General features: G+C 38.1%; 1 protein-coding gene across 9 annotated transcripts in view; it reads left to right on the forward strand.

The window, feature by feature from the left end:
* The window catches only part of LOC114486557 (uncharacterized), a 71,253-nt gene extending 48,110 nt beyond the window's left edge, over nucleotides 1-23,143 (forward strand). For 5 of the 9 annotated variants that reach the window (XM_055085870.1, XM_055085869.1, XM_055085868.1 and 2 more), the window contains 3 exons: nucleotides 899-1,075; nucleotides 2,700-2,941; nucleotides 5,954-6,638. In XM_055085870.1, the coding sequence (XP_054941845.1) occupies nucleotides 899-1,075; nucleotides 2,700-2,941; nucleotides 5,954-6,189 (655 nt within the window). In that variant the 3' untranslated portion in view covers nucleotides 6,190-6,638. Of the gene's footprint in view, nucleotides 1-898; nucleotides 1,076-2,699; nucleotides 2,942-5,953; nucleotides 6,639-19,763; nucleotides 19,831-22,438 lie in introns of those variants that run through there. The other 4 variants (XM_055085874.1, XM_055085873.1, XM_055085875.1 and 1 more) reach the window with 4 other exon arrangements.
* Nucleotides 23,144-23,425: the final 282 nt, after the last annotated feature.

A 23,425-nucleotide genomic window follows, 5' to 3' on the forward strand; every position in this document is an offset into this window, starting at 1 on the left:
AGTGGGATTGCTAGGTCATATGGTAATTCTATTTTTAGTTTTTTAAGGAACCTCCATACTGTTCTCCATAGTGGCTATATCAATTTACATTCCCACCAACAGTGCAAGAGGGTTCCCTTTTCTCCACACCCTCTCCAGCATTTGTTGTTTGTAGATTTTCTGATGATGCCCATTCTAACTGGTGTGAGGTGACACCTCATTGTAGTTTTGTCTCAATCTGTATTCTTATTGATGCCTTTAAATGATTTTTTAAATCTTAGTAAATATGCATATGTGACCAGTAACAACAGCAATTTGTGTCAATGTATACTATGGTTTTAGAATAAGTGTCATGTGATTTCAAAATTTTCATTTTAATTAGATATATTGAGAATACAGATATTGTCCTGGCTGCCACAATGTCGTGTTTTTCAATGGTATATGGAAAAATCTAAAGTTATAGATTTTTTTTTTTTTTTTTTTTTTTTTGTGGTACGCGGGCCTCTCACTGCTGTGGCCTCTCCCGTTGCGGAGCACAGGCTCCAGACGCACAGGCTCAGCGGCCATGGCTCACGGGCCCAGCCACTCTGCGGCATGTGGGATCTTCCCGGACCGGGGCACAAACCCGTGTCCCCTGCATCGGCAGGCGGATTCTCAACCACTGTGCCACCAGGGAAGCCCTAAAATTACAGATTTTTGTTGTATTCTTTTTTTCTCTTTAATGATAGTTATGAGCATGAAATTTGGCATCATATAGACCCAGGCCACTTGCTTTGCTATCTGCTATTTGTTTGAATTTGGGGAAATGAGTCTTTCTAACCCTCAGTTTTCCTATTTATAAAGTAGGGTAATAATACCTATCTCTTAGTGTGGTTATTAGGATTAAATGTGAAATCATAGAATATGGCTTCCTTCTCAGGCTGGCTCCTCATCATAGTGGCGAGATGGCTAGAAGCAGCTCCAGACTTACATCTGACTGGTTAAATAACTATAAAAAAGAGGGCTACAAAAGGCAAAGGACAAATATTCATTTGATTGTCTCAGATAACAGGTACAGTCCAATCTCTATGGCCAGAAGAAAGGCATATATGAAATGGTGAGTCTCATGCCAACTATTTTTTTTCAGTTTTTTTTTCTTTTAAGCTGCACTGAAGTATAATCTACATGTGGTAAAATTCACCCATTGTATCATACCATTTGATGAGTTTTGATAAATGTATACTATTGTGGAACCGCCCACCACCAGATCAAGGTATAAAACATTTTCATCACCTCAACAAGTTCCTCTGTGCCTCTTATAGTCAAGTCTCTAGCCCCAGCTCCTGTCCATCAATGATATATTTTTTGTCACTATTGTTTTGTCATTTTCTAGAATTTCGTGAATTCAATAATTTCATGAATTCGATTATTTCATGATTTCTGATGAATTGAATCAAACAGTTTTTTATGTCTCCTTTCTTTCATTTAGCATTCTAAATGCTTTTCAGATTAATCCATGCTGCTGCCTATATAAGTAATTTCTTTCTTTTCACATCTGGGTGGTAGTCCACTCTATGGATATGGCACTATTTGCTTTTCCATCACTATTTGACCAATTTGGGTTGTTTCCAGTGTTTAGCTACTATGAATAAAGCTGGTATGAATGTCTATGACAAGTCTTGATACAGAGTATGGGGTTTTTTTTTTTTGTCGGGGGGGAAAACCGAAGAGTGGGACTTTTGGGTCATGTAGTATATATTTAATTTTATGTGAAACTGCTGGACTGTTTTCCAAAGTTGTTGTACTATTTTTTCCTTCTAACCAATGATATATGAGAATTTCAGTTGCTGCACATCTTTGCCCATAGTACTTGGTATTGTCAATCTTTTAAATTTCAGCTATTGTACTGTGTGTTCTATATCTAGCTGTGGTTCTCATTGCATTTTCCTAATGACTAGTGATGCTAAGCATCTTATAATGCATTTATTTGGTGAAATTTCCTTTTAAATCTTTTCCTCTTTTAAAGATTGTGTCGTATGTCTTTCAGTTATTAACTTTTAAGTATTCTCTCTATATTCAGAATGCAAACTCTTTATCAGATACAGATTTTGCAAATACTTTCTCCAAGACTGTGGTCTGTCTTTTCATCTTAATGATACTTCTTGAAGAGGAAAAATATTTAATTTAATGATATAAGTTATCATTTAAAAAAACATTTCCTACTTTTTATATTCTATCAAATCTTTTCCTACTTCCAGGTCCTGAAGATTTGTTTTCTATATTTTATTTTGTAAGTTTAAAAATTTTATCCATTATGTTTACATCTATAATCCATTTTGAGTTATATGTATATGACGTATGATAAAGATACAGGTTCATTTTTTTGCTTATCGCAATCTAATGTTCCAACACCATCCAACTCCAGATTTCTTTTGATTAGTATTAATATGTACATCTTATTATGTCTTTTTCTTATTCGTAAGTGTGTTTCCTGTAGGAAGCATATAGTTGGTTTTATTTATGTATCATTTGACAATCTCTATCTTTTAATTGTTGCTTTTATATCATTTATATTTACATTTGGTCTAATTCTTCCCCTCTTCTTGGCAGTATATCACCTATCATATTTTGAAGGCAGCAATTATTAAAACTTCACATTATGATTATTTCTCCTTACTCTGATTCTAGGCTACGGAGGCAAATTTATACTTAGAATTTTTCATTCTATTGGTTTTCTGCAGGACTATAATGCAACCAGTAAGAACCACTGTAGTCTGCCTAAGAGTTATATTTCTAATTGTCAATCCATTCATTGATATTCCTGGTTGCACAGCTGTCTTTGTAACCAGGGTTGGCCCCAGGAAACTATTCCCTTTGAGTGTGCTGATATCCTTCAGAACTGAGGTTCATGCCTTTAAACATGATGATCCCACTGAGGTCCTACCACCCTTTGAGGCCCTGAATGGGTGTTCTGCCTTTCCAGGTAACTCTCTACATTTTTGCTCTAACTGAAAAACAAAGTCTGGCTTTAAATGAATGTTTCTTAAAGAGTAGTCTGTGGAGCATTTCCATAAGAATCATCTGGGGTATATCTTGTAGTGTAGATTCCTGAACCTAGATTCAGGATAATTGAATTTATCTTTTGATAAATTTTGACAAGCTCTCTAGGTAGTTTTTGTGCACACTCAAGTTTGAAAACCATCATTCTATATCATGAACTTTGATAGTTAAAGCTATTTAGCATGCATCCTCTTATTTATAATGATACTTATAAATTTCACAAGTGTGTCACTATATTAAAATCTTACAGAGATGATAAACATAGGTAAAATAGATGTTAAAGCATTGAAATTTAAAATAAATAAAAATGGAGGTTCTAATATTTTATACCTATCTTCCAGTGGTCATTTGTATCCACTCACTTTGCAGACCCCTGTTCTAAAACTTGGGGGAGCTGGGTAGGCTGAGGTCTATTTTCAATAATTTTATAAAAAAGAACCAACACAAATGCTCCAAATAAATTATTGGAGTGTTGATTCTCAACCATGATACTACCCAGCCTACACCCCAGACTAATTAAATATGAATCTAGGATGGGACTTAGGTATAAGTATTTTTAAAGGTTCCTACATCATCCCAATGTGCAAAAGGTTGAAGAGGATGCTATTAGAACAATGCTTCTTAAACTTTAGCATGCATGGGAATCACCTGGAGAGCTTGTTAAAGTATGAATTCTTTGGCTCTACTTGCAGATAGGTCTAGGTGGGGCTGATTTTTGTGTTTTTAACAAGCTCCCAGGTGAAGCTGATGTTATTGATCCATGGGCTACACTCAGTTAAACTGTATTATAGTGATGGCACAGCCTCTCTAAACTTTCAGACAGGTCTTCACCTCTGATAATATCATCTAATTTTAGTAATTAAAAACTTAGATTCAGCCTATGCCTACATTAATGAATTGTTCTTTTGAGAAGAAAATATTACTTAAAAACAGTTTAATCATAGGCTCTATCTTACATATTTGAGAAAGACCAGTTATCACTAACTGTGTACTAGGTCATCCTCACCATATATTCTGTGACCTAAATTAGCATCTTGGCCATAGGATGACCAGGACACATCAACAAGTTTATTAGCCTACCTTTACTCCTTTACTGAAATTTTTGTTTAATATCATATATTCTTGATATAAATGGGGCCTGACTCCTATGATTAAAGGTCCTTTGTTTTTCTGGATTTAGTCTTTCTGGACTTCATTGTACCATTTCTCAAATTGCAAAAATAGTCACAGAGGGGAAATAGGAGTGAGGAGACTTAGTTCTAGTCTCACTTTGCCATTAATTCTCTGTGTAAATCTAAAAAAGCTCATTTTAAGCTTATTGAGCCTCATTTTCTTCATCTATAAAATAAGGAGTTGGACAAAATGAATATTTCTAAGTTCTTTTCCAGTTCTAAAATGGTCTTCTCTATAATTTTGTGAAATACCAGACCCAGAACAAAAAGATATTTATTCTGTGATTATATGCTGGTTCAATAATTCAGTACATTAAAAAAAAGTAGTTAAAATGCCTAGCTTTCTGGAGCTTTAGCTTTTCAGCTTTTAGGGTGGAACAAATGCAGTTAAAATGTGTATAGTTCCATAGTGGCTTTGCTCGATCCAGCTGTGGCTAGGAAACCTCTCCACAGAATCTACTTGAAATGATAAAAGTCATCAGTTTCAGCCTTTCTTGGCAAAACAAAAGGACTCTGTTGTGCTGGTAGAAATTGTGTTCTTCTGTAAAATAGTCTATGTGACAAATAAAGTAACTTGGTGACATTATTGCCAGATTCAAAGAAATACGATTAGTGATTTTTAATAAGGGTGCAAACTGGAACTTCTAATCTATTAGCTCCATATGGAGCTGTTGGGTATTTGACGACAGTAACCTATGGCAAGGGAGAATTTAAAAGGTGGGATTTAGTTTATCACTGATTTTAAGGATTAACAACCTAGTAACACAGTGGTTGGAGAAAAATTAGAAACATTTTAGATTTTTTTTAAAAAGTAGATTATAGAACTCACTCTTAATTACTCAATAATTCCACATCTGGATATATTTCCTAAGGAAATCATTAGAAGCATGGTAAAAACTGCATTCATGAAGAGGTTGAAGTAGGTTTATATACACATACAATAGGAAAATACTGGATGCAGCCTGATGTCCAATAATAGAGCAGTTAAGTGAATTATTTCATCCATAGGATTGAATAATATGAAGACGTAAACCAAATTGTAATAATCATACAAAAACATTGAAAAATAGTTCTAATATGTTAACTGATGAAACCCAAGTTCAGAATATGTACTATAATAATCATGATACAAAATCATGATGTAGAATAGAAAGAGACTATACAATTTACAATAGTTATATAAAGGATTATGGGTGCTTTTTCCCTTTACTATTCTTACTTTCCATAATGTTTATGTGTTACCTTTATATCACAGGGTCTAAGAGTACAAACTTTGAAGCCATATGCCTGTGTTCAAACCAGGCTCCACTTCTCAACACCTGGGTGAATTTGAAAAAGTTGTTAACCCCTCCTCTCAGTTTACTCATTTATAAAATGGGTATAATTTTAGCAACTTCTTCATAGCTTGTCAAGATTTAATGAATTACATATAAAATCTCTTGGATCAGAGGATATGCATCTGGCAAGCTTTATGTGTTTGCCATTTATCATTGTTGAAAATAATGTGCCTTGTTTCATCTATAATATTGATATCTATTGATAGAATTATTCAGATTTTCTTTCTTTTTTTTTTTTTCCCTCCCCGGTACGCAGGCCTCTCACCGTTGTGGCCTCTCCCGTTGCGGAGCGCTGGCTCCGGACGCGCAGGCTCAGCGGCCATGGCTCACGGGCCCAGCCGCTCCGCGGCATGTGGGATCTTCCCGGACTGGGGCACGAATAGATTTTCTTTCTAAATGAAATAAGTATAAAAGTTCATTTCTCAGGGAGAACTTCAAGATGGCGGAGGAGCAAGACTTGGCGATCATCTTCTTCCCCACAAATACATAAGAAATACATCTACATGTGGAACAACTCCTACAGAACACCTACTGAACGCTGGCAGAAGACCTCAGACCTCCCACAAGGTAAGAAACTCCCCACGTACCTGGATAGGGCAAAAGACAAAAGAATAAACAGAGACAAAAGAATAAGGATGGGACCCAGAAATACAGATCACTGAAACAGGAAAGAAAGCCCAGAGATAAACCCATGAACATATGTTCACCCTATTTTTGATAAAGGAGGCAAGAATATACAATGGAGAAAAGACAGCCTCTTCAATAAGTGGTGCTGGGAAAACTGGACAGCTACATGTAAAAGAATGAAATTAGAACACTCCCTAACACCATACACAGAAATAAACTCAAAATGGATTAAAGACCTAATTGTAAGACCAGACACTGTAAAACTCTTAGAGGAAAACATAGGCAGAACTTCTATGACCTAAATCACAGCAAGATCCTTTTTGACCCATCTCCTAGAGAAATGGAAATAAAAACAAGAATAAAAAATGGGACCTAATGAAACTTAAAAGCTTTTGCACAGCAAAGGAAATCATAAACAAGATGAAGAGACAATCCTCAGAATGGGAGAAAACATTTGCAAATGAAGCAACTGACAATGGATTAATCTCCAAAATTTACAAGCAGCTCCTGCAGCTCAATAAAAAATTAAAAAAAAAAAAATCCAAAAATGGGCAGAAGCCCTAAATAGACATTTCTCCAAAGAAGATGTACAGGTTGCCAACAAACACTTGAAAGGCTGCTCAGCTTCACTAATCATTAGAGAAATGCACATCAAAACTACAGTGAGGTATCACCTCACACCAGTCAGAATGGCCATCATCAAAAACATGTACAAACAATAAATGCTGGAGAGGGTGTGGAGAAAAGGGAACCCTCTTGCACTGTTGGTGGGAATGTAAAGTGATACAGCCACTATGGAGAACAGTATGGAGGTTCCTTAAAAAACTCAAAATAGAACTACCATATGACACAGTAATCCCACTCCTGGGCATATACCCTGAGAAAACCAGAATTCAAAAAGAGTCATGTACCACAATGTTCATTGCAGCTCTATTTACGATAGGCAGGACATGGAAGCAACCTAAGTGTCCATCGACAGATGAATGGGTAAAGAAGATGTGGCACATACATAAAATGGAATATTACTCAGCTATAAAAGGAAATTAAATTGAATTATTTGCAGTGAGGTGGATGGACCTAGAGTCTGTCATACAGAGTGAAGTAAGTCAGAAAGAGGAAAACAAGTACTGTATGCTAACACATATATATGGAGTCTAAAAAAAAAAAAGAAATGAAAAGGTTCTTAAGAACCTAGGGGCAGGACAGGAATAAAGATGCAGACGTAGAGAATGGACTTGAAGACATGCGGAGGGGGAAAGGTAAGCTAGGACAAAGTGAGAGAGTGGCATGGACATATATACACTACCAAATGTAAAATAGATAGCTAGTGGGAAGCAGACGCATAGCACAGGGAGATCAGCTCAGTGCTTTGTGACCACCTAGAGGGGTGGGATAAGGAGGGTGGGAGAGAGATGCAGGAGGGAGGAGATATGGGGATATATGTTTACATGTAGCTGATCCACTTTGTTATAAAGCAGAAACTAACAACAACAACAACAACAAAAAGTTCATTTCTCAGGTCCCTCTGAGCAATTCCCCACAATACAGGAAAAATTACTTGTAAGCGTATATGTTTTATACATAATCCTTGCTCTTCTTACAGTCTACATTTTATATTCTGTTTCTTAGAAAGTTTCTTGTAGTACATTTAGATAAACCAGTTGATTTACAGCTACACACTTAAATATGAGGCTTCAGTGATTATCACTGGGCTCACTTAAAACGAGACTCTTAACTTTTTTTTTTTTGCTTGAGTCTCTGAAATCATCAGAGAATCTTTGGGTGTCTTTGAACAGCAAATTGGGAAAACATGTTTTTAAAACAACAATCAATTATAGGAAATTTAATTTCCAAAAATGCTGAAAACCAGAATCTAACTTTACTTCTTCTAAAAGTCCCTGGCACAGAATTTGTTTCCATAGTTATGAGGCAATAGAGAAGGAGTAAAACTGAAACTCATTAAGAAGAAGACAAATGAAAACGTTTAAGCATCTTTTAAAATGAGAAAATATTTGGAGTACCTGGAAGTAGATGATACCTAAGTATTGATAAAGATTAGTATTGATGTGTAGCTATTTCTAAACATTTTGTAAAACAATTTAAACTGGAAGGAAAATTGCAAGGCAATTCCTTGCTCCACTGCTCCTTAGTCCTAGCTCAGCTGCTCAGAAGCAACAACTAGTATTGCTTTTATTTTCACTTCTTATTGTTATTCTATATACTTAAATGATGTGCTGGTACTACTATTTCTTTATTTATCAGTGTTTCTAATCCGACAGACTCTCTGTGTTACCTGGCAAGTTAGTGCTTTTGTATATGGAATGATTACTGGTGTATTTGAAATGATTTCCACAATCTTACTTTGTGTTTCTTTTAGTCCAGTGCTTTTCCCTTCCTCCGTCCTTTTCTGTCATCTTCAATTTATCAAGATTTTAAAAATTCTCTTATCTGCTTCAGCTAGTTTAGAAGTTATGAATTGTATCTTTGCTGGTTACTTATCTTAACAAACTTACATTGACTGATTTTCCAACGTTAAACCAAATTTAGGATGAACATAAATCCACTTCTGTCACGATGTAGTATTCTTTTCATATATTGCTGTTTCTGAGTTGTGAAAACTTTAGGATTTTTTGTATCGTTGTTTATGAGTGAGATTGCCTGTCACTTTCTTCTCTTTTACTGACATTACTGGGATTTGCTATCTAGGCAATGCTAATTCTTAAAATCAGTTGAATCAGTTGAGAATTGAAACATTTTTAATTCTTTGGAAGAGTCTGTGTACATTAGAATTATTCACCCTTAATGTTTAGTAGAACTCAGCAGTGAAACAATCTGGACCTGGAGTTTTTGAGGTAGAAAATTTTAAATTATTGACATGAGTAATTTAATATTAAAATGTTTTAAGAATTTATTTATCTCTTACAAATTAAAGCATTTTTGTCTGTAAAATCTGTAATGATATCAGCTTTTTCATGACTAAACTGGTTATTTCTCTCTCTCTCCATCAGCATATTAATTTTAATAATCTTTTTAAAACTTTTTTATTTAAAAAAAATTTTTAGCTGCTCCACGCAGTATGTGGGGTCTTAGTTCCCCATCCAGAGATCGAACCTGTGCCCCCTGCAGTGGAAGTGTGGAGGCTTAACCACTGGACCGCCAGCGAAGTCCTAACGGGTCTTTTCAATCACTTGTGACTTTGTCGAACCTCTCCATTGTGTATTTGTTTTCCATTTTTCTTATTAACTTCTCTTCACTCCTCTTTCTTTAATATTATTTGTCTTCCAAATTCTTGTCCTGGATTCTTATCTCATTTATTTAAGACTATACAGTTTTCTCTACATGGTGGTTTAGTTGCATCCCATGAATTTTGGTATGAAGTATTTTCATTTAAAGAAGTGGATCTGAGTGGAGCAAGAGGAGGTGTGTGGTGAATGCTGTGATGCGCTTCCTTGTCACCCTTCGGAAGGGAATAGCGGATCCCATCAATTACTGAGAATCCTCCAGGCAGAAAGCCTTCCGCTCTAGGCCCCCTTCACGTACTGCCTTAACTGATGAAAGCTGCCTCACTCAAGGTTATGCCTCCTGCCTCGGGTACTCTGCACCCAGTGCCTGGTTGATCTGGGCTACAAATTCCCCACCCTCTCTCCCAACTTAGGACAGCACTTAAGGGTCAGCTTCAAAACTCCCTCTGGAGTCAGCTCAGGTTTCTTCTAATATTTCATCACAGCTATACTTCCCCTTCTGTCCAATCTTGTTTTCTTCCCTTTCTTCCATCAGATATTGATCCTAAGAGGACTCTTTAAAAATCTTCTGGCAGAGTAACCTCTGTGTCATTCTTCTCAGAGAATGAAACCTACGAGAGAAGGCTTTCTGGAGGAAAGGACATTCAGCCTGGAACTAAAGTAATTCTATTTACGAATATATACAGTGAGTACCAACAGCTCACAAGGTTGGAGAGTAGGTGTTTGCACATGTCTGTGTGCTAAAGTGGAGGGATGCCGGGGAAGCACGTGTTATGAGAGACAGAACTGGAAAGGCAAACTTTACCTAAATTACACAGGGTCTTTTTTTTTTTTTTTTTTTTTGGGGGGGGGGCGGTATGCGGGCCTCTCACTGTTGTGGCCTCTCCCGTTGTGGAGCACAGGCTCCGGACGCGCAGGCTCAGCGGCCACGGCTCACGGGCCCAGCCGCTCCGCGGCATGTGGGATCTTCCCGGACCGGGGCACGAACCCGTGTCCCCTGCATCGGTAGGCGGACTCTCAACCACTGCGCCACCAGGGAAGCCCTACACAGGGTCTTATAATCCACCTTGAGATGTTTGGGGCCTTAGATCCCACTACTAATACTATAGCTGTGGGTGCTAGGCACAGCTCAGTAATTAGAAGAGCTAGGTGGGAACTCTTTGCTGGATAGAATTCAAGAATATAAAGGGAGCCAGATTTCCTTCAAATAATAAAGATATTATCATTTCCTGAAGTGTGAGAGCACTTAGCCAACCACAAATGTTTGCAGATAAAATGATCACTAAATGATTACAGAATTTCTAACTACCCAATTCCTCATTAGAAGTCCATTTCACTGTTGACTTACCCAGCAGGATTTTGGAAAATGTTTTTACCCTATGGGGACCACGCAGCCTTCTCGTCTTATGGCTTGCGGGCAAATAGCACCCACTGGGAAAATTCTACTGCACAATGTCAGTGTTCAGATATGCAACCAGACCACTGCTGTGCTTTATTAAAGACATAAATCTGAACTTGTGCTGAATATGTGCAAAGTAAATTTGATTTGTACATCTTTATAACATAAAAGAGTTTCTCCAGTTTCCAAAGGCGGCCTACTTACTGTCTCATTAAAGGATCAGCACCACAGTAATATTTTCCAATAGGTGATATCATTGACAGGTCTGCATTTCCTTATTTCAAATTCAGTGGAGAATTCAACATAGTCATAAGTAAAATCCAAGCAAATACCTACTTCTTCAATTGTTAATTATTCATCAGCTATGGAAAATAATGATTTTATGATTATAAAAAAATGCAGTTAAAATTAGGCCTTTTGGTTAGAAAAAGAAATTTGTATAAGTATTTAGCGAATCTAAGTAGGCGTGGGTGACAGAAGGAGAATGAAAGAGGGGGAAGAGAGGAAAGTGAGGAAATATCTACCTGTGCTTGATTGAAGAGAAAAATAATGATGATTTTCTAAAGATTGGAATAAGCTCTTCAAAGATCTGCCACCAGCAGAAAAGTCAGCAGTCACTTTGATAATGAATTCAGCTGAAAGTAGCAGATCCTGTTGCATAATACAGTACTTCAAAAGCAGTGTCGCAACTCCTGAGTGACATACTGTTAACCTCACCAGCTCAGCGTATCCAGGAGAAAACGATGTTTGTGTATAAAGTTTCATAAAAGGGACTGGTGGGCATATAGGGATATTTTGTGGTTTCTATTAGGTTCAGAGTAGCTGCTGCAATAATTGAAAGCAGCAAAATTCAGTCGCTCAACACAAGGGAAGTTATTTCTCACACGTACAGAAATCCCGTGAGGATTAATCATATGCTCCCACCTACCTGCAGCGGAGGCTGGGAAATGTAAGCCGTGCCTATGAAGCCACTTCTCAATGTCACCTTTGTACTCTGGCAGATTTTAGTGGGCAGTTAACTCTCCTCCACGTGTGCCATCACTGTCCTCAGAAAATAGCAACAGATCCCCTTTTGATGTGTTTTTCTGATCTTTTCTGCACTGGAACGCACACATCTGATCTAGTCTAGTCCTCTGCCTTCATTTAGAAATAGAAAGGATTCTATTCAGTTCAATGTAACACAAATTTTTGTAGTAAATACTATAGGGATCTCAGATTGTTGCAGGGCAACTGTAGAGTCTGTGAATATTAATAGTAAATAAGATATTGTTAGGATCCTCAGGGAATACATAGAGAAGGTGTTCTAATGAAACCCAATTTCAGTACAATGCAGTAAGTGCTAGGCTCCTTTAAGAGTATCAGAGGTTTACTCTTTTTTATATTTTAATGAAGCATCATTCATTGGAGGATTAACAAATTATCACAATTGTGCTGACATTTGAATTAAGTTGATTTATGTCACATGCCAAAAAATGAAATAAACTTTATAAGATTCTAGTAAATTTCTAAAAATGTAACTATATGGAGCACTTGGCATTGCATCAAAAATGTCTGAGATTTTAAAGAAAATTTTTCTCAATTCTGTCTTTCCAAAGTGGAGGAAGAACGTCAGGCAGACTCAGAGTAGCCAATGTCATTTTTAATTCCGTAACATAACACGTGGAGTCAGCCTTTTATTGACAACTAATAACTGATATTTTGTTTTAATGAGATTTAGTTCAACAAGTTCTCCCAGACTGAGGAGTCTGAGAAGTCATACAGCAGCACCACCACAGCACATACAATAAATAGTTCATCTCGACTATATCATTACTTTCTATGTTATTCAGTGTTCTCCACAGCCCAGATTTACTACTCCTAATTCCAATCTTATACTTTTTGATCAAAAATCAAATGCATTTTGGAACTTCATGTGTAATTAGATATTGTAATGGAAAAACTCAAACCCAAAGGGTCTGGATCTGCCATTGCATGACCCGAAATATGCATTTAAACATGCAGTGTCTTAGCAGTTTCCTCCTGTGTGAAATCAGAGTTTCAGATTAATGAAGCTTCTGCGCCCTGTGTATCCTGTTTGGTGAGTCTATTATTCTAATACATTTCTGTATAACTATGCTGTCTATGCAGGGAATTTCAATGTAAAAAAAAAGTCCAGTGGACATAGGATATTTCAATAATAGCCCTTTTGTTATTTAGATGTAAACTCACCTACTTGTTCAATTTGGAAGTCAGTTTGTTTATGCTACCTTCTGTTTATGTCTTTAGCTTCTTCTGTGCTATATCTCTCTTATCCCCATCCCCATGAATGCAAAGTATTGACTACCTGAAACTTACTTCATAAGCTACAAGCTTAAAACCTTGCACAATTCTTATATTTGTCAAAACTCTGCTGAGGAAGATAATATATTGAAAAGAAATAGGCTCGGTTTTGGGAATACTTCCAGTTGTGAGTCCTTGGCAGGTTTGGACTTCCACTGGAGGATAAAAGTAGCCAAAGCTCTAGTTCAAAATCTTTTGAAAGGTAAAGCTATGGGGATTACTCTAATATATTCAAGGTGTACATGGACTTTGAGTACAGCTAATAATAAGCTCCCTGGAAAATATGATGAAGACGTTGGCAGATTATCAAAGTTCAACAAAACCAACTTCATGCATACCCGAGACTACCGTTTCCAAAATAGATTGCTGGATTGCAGATTTACAGTTTCATGTGGAATGTTAACTTTGGGAGTGTGGGAGGCATTTTTCATAATCACAGGGAAGGGGGCAAGAGCTTTGCCCCCCACCTTCAGTACGTGTCCTGATGCTGTTGTCTCTTAGCGTCTGAAATTCAAAGTAGCTTCCTCCAAAGCAGAAGGCCACCCAGGAGTTGGAATGAGAGGAGCATGCGGAGGAATTTGTGGTGAAATTTGGCTGCAGTCCCTGAAAGCCCCCTTTCCTGTATTTTTAAAAGAGTGTTGAGTAATATTTGAGTGCTTATAATGGGATAGATGTTCTACGCACCAAACTCGGCCTCTAGGGATTCTGGAGCCGCACTGTATTCTTCTCAGAGCGATCAGTCTTCAGAAGTGACAAAAGATGTTACTTACCGGTTCGAAAATACAGAGAAACTAATAAAAATATTTCAGATCATGAGAATTTCCCCAGTAATCTAGCTACATCCAGGATTCATTGAAAAGGGTTTAATTTTCATAACTGAATATACAAATGCCCTTTCTATTGAGGAATTACATCACTTCTAGAAGTCGTTTTCAGCTAAGGAGGGGACGTGAAGGTTGTATCAGAGTCACTTGTGACACTTTTTCAACTCACACATTCTCTCCTCTCGACAGACTCCATTTCTCCCTGAGATTCTAGGGAATCCCTGTCCCTGGGAAGCATGGCTATAATCTGTCACTGTGATCAATAGTTACTTGTAAGAGTGGACTGTGGCTTCTGGATATTGGAGTGGGACAAAGGTTGAGAAAAAGCTCCTCTGTCTTGAGACAATGCTTAACGACAGTGTCCCAAGCTCTTTGGGGATTTACGAAGTTAGTAACGGAGACCTGCAGGCGGTGTTCATTACTTTTTAAAACAACCGTGTGGAAACTGTAAACCTACTGACAATAAAGCTGCTTCAGCTGCTGGATAAAACCTTGTCTCTCCTCTATGGGCTAAAATTATATCAACTCATGGTGATAAGTGAACTATCACACGCTCTGTGCAAGCTCTGATGAATACTTACATATTCCTTGGTGAATAGAAATGGAAAAAATGAATTTCTATTTAATTAAGTCTGGTCATTTGATCGGTAGACTATTTCAAAACATGGAACACATAGAACAAAAATAATTCCAAGGGCATGTGGCAACTCAAAATTTTGGCAACCATTGACCTCAAATGAGATAGAATTCAGCACAGGAGAAGTATCTGTTGATTTCCCTTTAATCAATAACTTATTAATAGCAGCATCTATATGTATATATGGGCACAGATATGTATATTTTTCTAATATAGGACAGAAGAAAGAACATCAAACCTATTAATTAAGGAGAGAGTTCTCTATATATTGACAGCTGTAACCATTATTAATTTTAATTATGATCTTCTAAAATTATTCATGTTTTATTATCTTCAGTAAATTTGAATTCCACACCCTTACTCTGCCCGGGATGGGTGATGTGGGTCATAAGACTGTGGGAGACCCAAATTTAGAATGCATTTTTACCAAATTACTCTCATCAGTAAGTTCTGGGTCTTAAGGTATGAGTGATTGACCTTAAAAATATATCTGCTAATATGAATCTCATTAAAGTAGTTCTTACTACTTTTTGTATAATGGTTGATAAATTAGAGTCTGGACACTTGGGTCTCTTTCTTTCTATTATAGAATTGGCATGAATTTCTACCAGCAACTTATTATTAGGAAAGTTGTTGTCAAGGCAAGAAAATCATAAAGCAGAGATAGGAGCCTTTGAAGGCTACCAGGCTTTTAACTTTCAGGGAACAGAAAGCTCTTTGTCCTTTTCTCTATTTTCTTCCTAATATCAATTAGAATTGGAGGGAGAAGGATGAAAAGTGACAGGGCTCTGTGAAATGGCAGTGAGAAGGGTGACAAAGGTTTGAGATGAACAAATATCTGGGTCTGTTGGTTTGATTTCCAAGGTCTCGGTAAGAAAACAATGAAAGAAGGCTGACTTGCCGACTTTCCTTCATGGAAGAAAGGTGTCATTTAACTCTGAAACTAAAGTGCATTCTAGAAGGACTCTGCTTTTTAAAACAATAGTTAACAAGTTCTTGAGACTCCAGGTCATCCTTTTAAGTTGCTTGAAGAGAGAGCAATAATACACTGTAAATATCAACCCCAGTCCACTAACATATTTATTTAACAATAGCTTGGCACTCTAGGAGTGATTCCGGACTGCATCATTTTCAGTGTTCAACTGGTGGTCATGGCGACTCTTCAGTCAGATTTTGACAAAAGGAGGTTGGGCAGAGAAAGAAAGAAAAGACATGAAGACTGCCAAGCATTTGCCTTGTGAAATAACATTATAGGGATTCATCTTTTTGAAATCCCTTTCTCATCTCTGCTTGTTTCCATTGTGAAGCAGGAATAATAATCGGGAACTTGAAAGCAGTTGGACATCTGTTCCACTTCATGTATCTAATATCTGTCCTCCACCAACATGCACTCTAGACAGCAGAGGAGAGAAGCCCAGAGCACAGCCATCAGAGAATCAGCGTAATACAGACCCTTTGTTCTGTGGTCCAGAGTGTCAGAGGGCTCGGAACAAAGTCAGGAAGAGAGTTTTTCAGATGCTCTGAGAACCTAACAAACAACTGCCGGGAAAAGTCAGAGATCATTGCATTGTCCAGCAGTTCTGAAATGATCTTTCCCTGCTCAGAACGTAGTGCATTGTTTATCCTTTGTATTCTTCTTCTCCATCACAATACTTAATGTAGTACTCTGTATGCACATCGGCCTCTCGACAATTGTGGGCAGGTTGGAAATATGATAAATTTGAAATAATAGGATGAGGCAGGGTGAGGGCCATGAAAATTCTCCACTTGGCTCTAACCTGGGGAACGTAATTGATGGGTGGTCCCACTGACGCCTTCAAAGTCCTCCCTTGTGTTCGTACGGGGCTTGCTTTTGGCAGGGCTGCTCCTGTGAGGGCAGGACTCTTCTCATGGGTGACTTTAGCTTGCAGACTCTCTTTAGACATACCCAAGACCTTCTGGAGCTGTGCTGCAGTGTTAGACCCTTCCTACCAGCCCTCCCTCCTTTTCCCTCTTCTTCCACAGGAGTCAGAACTGCGGTGCCCTCCGGAGGTTTCCCCTCCTCCTCCAGCTTCCTCCCCTTCACCCTACAAAAGGGATTTTCTCCAGTGAATCTCTTGCGCGTCTCATACTGTGTAGGCAACTGCGCCCCAGAGGACCTGAGCTGAAACAAGAGGGAAAGAGATTTTCTCCCACACTTTAGAGCTCTAAATTTGACGTGACTAATGCATTAGAGAAAAACTAAGGGACACAAGGCAGATATTCTAATGGAATTCCAAACTGTGCTTGGTCACCCTCTCTCTCCTTTAACTGTCTTGCCTCTTCCCAGCCCATAGCAGGGGTTAGTCAACATTTCGGTAAAGGGCAAGATAGTAAATGTTTTATGCTTATGGGTGACATGGTCTCTGCTGCAACTACAAAACTCTGCTATTGTAGAGTAAAAGTACCCAGAGGCAACACGTAAAAGAGTGGACATGGCTGTGTTCCAGTAAAACTTTATTTGAAAAAAAAACAGGTGGTAGGGCATGTTTGGCCTGTGGGCCGTAGTTCGAGGACCCCTGGTCTTTCAAGTTCATATTGGAAATTTCCTTTGGCTGAATTATTCAATCACTTATTTAGGCCCCTGGAAACTGAGAAGACCATTTAAAGCTAAAAAGAACAGGAGGCTCTGTGTTTTGCATTGGTATCTTCTCCCTTAGAGATACCTCACCCTGCAGTCAGCATTCAAGGCCCTCTTTCCCGGGGATCCGGTGTCTTACGTGCTCCCAGATCCCTGTCATTTGCTTATAAATTTGCTAAGCACTCCACTTCCTCTTCTAACAAAGGAAACTTCATTTCTCTTGTTGCTGGAAATTTTAAAACTGAAATATAACAAGACGATGACTGCATCTTACAAAAGCTTCTAGCAACTACAATAGGAGTCACCATGGCAACACACATGTTTTTGGATTAAGGCATTTTGGAGTGGGAGCTGATGATGAAAAGAAAATGTTGCATGCAGCCAACTGAGGTTTGGACTTTAGCTAGAAAAAATACCTTGAAGTCTCCCCAGTTGTGTAGGGATTGGGAAAAAGGAAGTAGAGCTGAGGAAGGTCCCATGGCTGAGAACAAAGCCAGGTAGGAGGTGAGTCAATCAAGTGGCCAGGTATTCTGCAGCCGCAAGTGACATGGGAAGGTTTTACTTCCCTGATTATGCTTCATTGGTGGTGAATTTTGGTATTTTGTGATTCATATTTTGTATGCTTGAAGTCACTTTATTCATATCCTTGCTCAGATATTACACTTGGATTTTACTATTCTCGAAGAAAGGGTTTAGCAAAGGGCACTGGAACCATTGGATTGTCTTTGGCACTTGTTGTTCCAAACTTCAAGACACAGTGGCAGAAAATGGCCTCGATACTTCGAAAAAGAACTGGGATGGTGGCAATATAAACACTGAGTCTCCCTCTTGAGAGAGATCCGTGACTCAGAATGGATTTCCAAGCCATATCCTTTTGTCTCTTGGCACTTCACCCTGATCTCCTTGTCCCTCCCTCCCTCTTTGTTCTTGTTGAGGACTGAGACAGAGCCAAGCCAGCAATAAGTAATAGACGATAAAACTTCATTTACACAGAGCCTCTTAAAAATAGTAACAGTCTGCAAGACTTGTAATGAAGCACCCATAGTTGTGAGGAGTCATCATTTAATTAATGATAACATATAATTAATATAAATCATTAGTGACAATAATAATAGTTATAAAGCGGTAGACTAAGCAGGATCACAATGACTACTAAAAGAGCAACGAACTGTGTATCATCTCATTTGATTTATACAACATCTTGTGTAGTTGGCATTTTACAGATTAGAAAATTTAGGCTCAGAGTTTAATTCTGATTAAACGATTCTACCAAGGGCATGAAGCTGGTAATTCATAAAGTGGACATGTTTGGCTAGTCTGGCCTCTAATGACTGAGAAAATGGTTAGGCTCAGAACTTTGAGGTCAGATGATCTGGGTTTCAATCGTGGTTCTACTCGTTCATAGTAAGTTACTCAACCTCCGTGTCTGCTCCGCAGGGCTGTTAGGAGGACTAAATGAGTTGTATTTGGATAATGTTTAGAACCACGTTCAGCATACTTACTATTATTAGTGCTTATAAAATAAATAATTATACCACACTGGTTCTGAGAATCTGAATAAATTAGCTGACATTAGGAGATCTACCTGACCTTTCTAAGCTTCAGTTTCTATTTATCTGCAAACTGGAGATAATAATGGTATCTACCTTACAGTTATTTACAAGCCTAATTGGACTTCACGTAAGTACCTCATTACAGTATCTGGGACTAGTAAGGGCTCTATTTTTGTTAGCTATTGAACTAGTCTGGGTTCTTTAGAGAAACAGAACAAATTATATAAATATGTAATATAATGTATTTTAAACTATAAGGAGTTGCCTTATACAGCTGTGGAGGCTGAGAAGTAAAGTCCTTGATCTGCAGTCAGCCAGCTGGATACCCAGGGGAGACAATGGTGTGAATTTCAATCTGAATCTGAGTCTAAAGGCAGAAGATCAAGGTCCCAGCTCAAAGACAGTCAAGCAGAAAGCATTTGTTCTTTATCAGCCTTTTATTCTATCCAGACCTTCAATGAACCCCATCCACATCGGGGAGGGTGATCTGTTTTATTCAGGCTACCAGTTCAAGTGTTAATCTCATTCAGAAACATCCTCCCAGACGCACTCAGAAATAATGTTTGTAATGGACTGAATGTTTATGTCCCTCTAAAATGTATATGTTGAAATCCCAAACCTGAAGGAAATAGTATTAGGAGGTGGGAGTCCTTGCAATGTGATAGGGTCGTGAGGGTAGAGCCCTTATGGAAGAGTTTAGTGCCCTTTATAAGGGAGATCCTAGAAAGATCCCTTCCTCCTTCCACCGTGTGAGGTAACAGGGAAAAGACAGCTGTCTGGGAAGTGGGCCCCCAACAGACACTGAATCTACTGGTGTCTTTATCTTGGACTCCAGCCTCCAGAACTGTGAGAAGTACATTTCTGTTGTCCATAAGCCACTCAGTTTATGCTATTTTGTTACAACAGCCCAAATGGACGAAGACAATGTTTAACCAGGTATCTGGGTACCCGGTGGCCCAGTCAAGTTGCTGCATACAATTAACCATCCAAGCTAATATGGTTATTTTTGTTGTTATTGTATTATCTTCTTTTGTAGAGCTGAAATCTATGCAGATAGATCAACCACATCGACACTGAAATATAGACAAGTATAAATGGCTAAGGTGGGTGATGTGCATAATATTTTCAATTTCCTAGGAGCACACACACGTTATTCAAAGATTAATCTGCTTGGCTGACAAAATAATTTCAACTACATTTTAAGGACATTTCTTCTTAGAGAGAAACATCTTGTTCAGGCACCAGACAACTTAAGAATAATGGGTTGATTTAAAAGACAGTAGACTCAAAACTGACCACTGTATAAACATAATTAGGGCCTCCCTTAAGTGTTGGAATTTTAAGGCATCGATTGGACAACAGACTTTTAAAACTGCGAAATTAAGGCAGAGTTCTTGCCAGACAAAACACCTTTGCCTGTGACGGGAATTTGTGAAACGTCACAGATGGTTTACTAAAAGAGACCCAGAGGAAATTCTTACAACCTATGAGCAAAGCAGGAGGTGCAGAGCATAACTCCCCTCAAGCTGCCCCTATGAACACGTAGAGCCTCAGCCTGTGTAACCCGGGAAGACCTGGGCCTGTGTGTGATACAGCCCCTGCCTACCTGTCCAGGTCTATCTATGTCTCCTCCCCCTTTCTCTCCTTCACTTACGTTCGACTTTTCTTAGTTCCATAGTTAGCTGTGCTTGTGCTTGCTTTCAGGGCTTTGCACTTGCTACTCCTTTCTGTGAAGAATGTTATGTCCTCACTCCTGCATAACTCCTTCTCATTTTTCTGTCCTAGTTTAGCTATCATTTTTCCAAGGGGGTTTCCACGATCCCCCAGGCAAGATTAGACCTCTATGATGTATGCTCCAAGAGCACTATTTTCCAGTGTTATAGCACCCATCTCCCTTAATTATTTTTCTTACTTCATATTTTAGTAACTATATGTACTAAGACCATGTAAACTCCTGAAGGCCAGGGCCTGCGTTCATTCCATATTCTCCATTCTTACCACAGTGCCTGACACATAGTAGGACCTCACTAAATACTATCTTTGATTGACTCTAAGATGCATTGATTGTTAAGACACACCAGTATTTCATCTACCTATAGGAAGAAAAAACCTTCCAATTAAACTATGACATCATACTTCTTTTACCATTTAGCATTTTTTTAACGATTTTTTTTTTATGTGAACCATTTTTAAAGTCTTTATTGAATTTGTTACAATATTGCTTCTGTTTTTTGGTTTTTTGGCCGCGAGGCATGTGGGATCTTAGCTTCCCGACCAGGGATCGAACCTTCACTCCCTGTATTGGAAGGCGAAGTCTTAACCACTGGACCACCAGGGAAGTCCCACCATTTAGCATTTTTATTCTGTATTTAATAGAAGACATTGTTTAGTCTTGTGTAGGTATAGATTTTTATCACATATCACTCTTGTACTTATATGAAAGGAAAAAGTGGAATAAATTTGTAAGTACATGTCCTAAACATCTTCATATTCAGAATCTGACTCTTCTGATCATTTTATTTTTTATTGTGGTTAACTATACATCACATAAAATTTAACATCTTAACTATTTTAAATGCACAGTTCAGTGGCATTAAGTACATTCCCATTGTTGTGAGATTTCTTTTTTAACACTTAGTTTAGGTGTTCTTTTTTCCTCTGCCCCATCCCCCTGCCCTCAAACTATCCTCTGTGCCATCAAGCACACTGGTGATGGCACATCTTAAAAAGGTGATCAACTATTGTCTCTGAGAATTTCTTGTAAATTTCACACCCATTCCTCAAGAATTTATATACACATGTCCAGGCAATGACAACTCTATCATGACTGCTGCTAGGCCAAAGTGATTTTAAGATGCATCCTATTTCTGGAGTTGTTGAAAGTGAAAAAAAGTGAAACAACAAACATGGCATTTGCCAAATAAATACTGTAAAGTCTACAAATATATGTAAGAAGTTCTATGCACGCATATATGTAGGTTGGTAGGTAGCAATGACATTTTGTGCTCAGTATGTCTGTAAAAAAATGAGGAGGCCACATCTGATTGGGTATAGACGGGCCTCCTTGAGAGGTTTAGAGGTCAAGGCAGGAGAGTTGCTCCCTCGTCTTTCTCCTGCTTCCTGCCTCTTTAGGGCTGGAGGGAGGAGAGGGCTGGAGCTTTCACTCACAGGGAGGAAACTTGGCTATATCTTTCTTTTGAGCTTTGTTCCTTTTCCCACCAGCCTCTTGCTTCTCATTCTCTGACTGAATTTATACATGGTGACTTAGGATCCTGATTTTGTTAAGGTTTGAGGACACCATAAATTGTATCTAGTCAAATCCCTTTATTTTATAGGAGAGGAAATCTGATATCCATAGGGGTAAGAGGAAAATTGTTCATACTCACATGTGGACAAATATAGATCAGAGAAAACGGAGTAGATGCTCCAGTGAAAGGCCATAGGCTAAGTGCCTGGGAAGCCTAAACTCATAGTACTTACATTGTTTGAAAGCATCTGTTATGGGCTAAATTGTGTTCCTTCAAAATTCATATGTTGAAATCCTAACACCTAGTACCTCAGAATGTAACTGTATTTGGAGGTAGGGTCTTTAAAGAGGTAAGTAGGGTTAACATGAGGCTGTTAGGTGGACCCTAGTTTAATCTGATGGGTGCCTTTATTTATTTATTTATTTATTTATTTATTTATTTATTTATTATGATTATTTTACAGTAGATCCTTGTTGGTTATCTATTTTAAAAACAGCAGTGTGGTGTCTTTATAAGGCAGAGGTCAAGACATACAGAAAGAGACACCAGGGATGCAGCAAGAAGGCAACCATCTACAAGCCAAGTAGAGAAGCTTCAGAGGAAACTAACCCTGCTGACAACTTCATCTTAGACGTCTAGCCTCCAGAACTGGGAGAAAAGAAATCCCTGTTGTTTAAACCTTCCTGTGTATGGTATTTTGTTATGACAGCCCTAGCAAACTAATACAACATCTTAATGAGGGAAGAGAAGAGGGGATTCAGAAAGATAAATACAAATGAGGGAGGAGTGCACGCGAATGTTTGAATAACCTACAGCAAGATTGGGCTATTAGAGAGTGTTGTCCAAGGAGTCCCAGGAGAAACTAAATCTTCCATCAAATCACAGCACTCTTCTTCCCAAGGCACTGAAGGAAAATATGGAAGACATGGATCAAAAGCAAGACTGCAGCACTTTGTGGTGAGCAAGGCTAGGTGTCGAATTCCATTAGAGAGCTCTGGTTTGCTGGGTTAGGGAACAGAAGGTGGCCTTCTCTCTGTAGCCTGACTTCACACCAGTTTTAGCCTCCAGTTGGTTATTCAGGAGGAATGTACACAGAAGAGAAGAAAATGCCATTCTCGGCAGTTTCAGCTTTTTAAATTTATTGTTGAGTAAATCTGTGCTATTTATATTTCCCCATAAAGTCATCAATTTCATTAAAATTTTTAAATGTATTAGTACAAAATTGTACAGATTTTTTTCTAATAAAAAATACATTTTCTGTATTTATTACAGACCTTTTCTCATTCCTTGTTTTGTTCGTCTTTTCCCTCCTTTTCCTTCCCTACTCTTTATTGCCTCAAAAGAGAATTTTTTTTAAAACATCGCTATTGGAGTATAATTGCTTTCCAATGCTGTGTTAGTTTCTGCTTTATAACAAAGTGAATCAGCTATACATATACATATATCCCCA

Source organism: Physeter macrocephalus, chromosome 7, assembly GCF_002837175.3.
Source record: "Physeter macrocephalus isolate SW-GA chromosome 7, ASM283717v5, whole genome shotgun sequence".
Lineage (NCBI taxonomy): Eukaryota > Metazoa > Chordata > Mammalia > Artiodactyla > Physeteridae > Physeter > Physeter macrocephalus.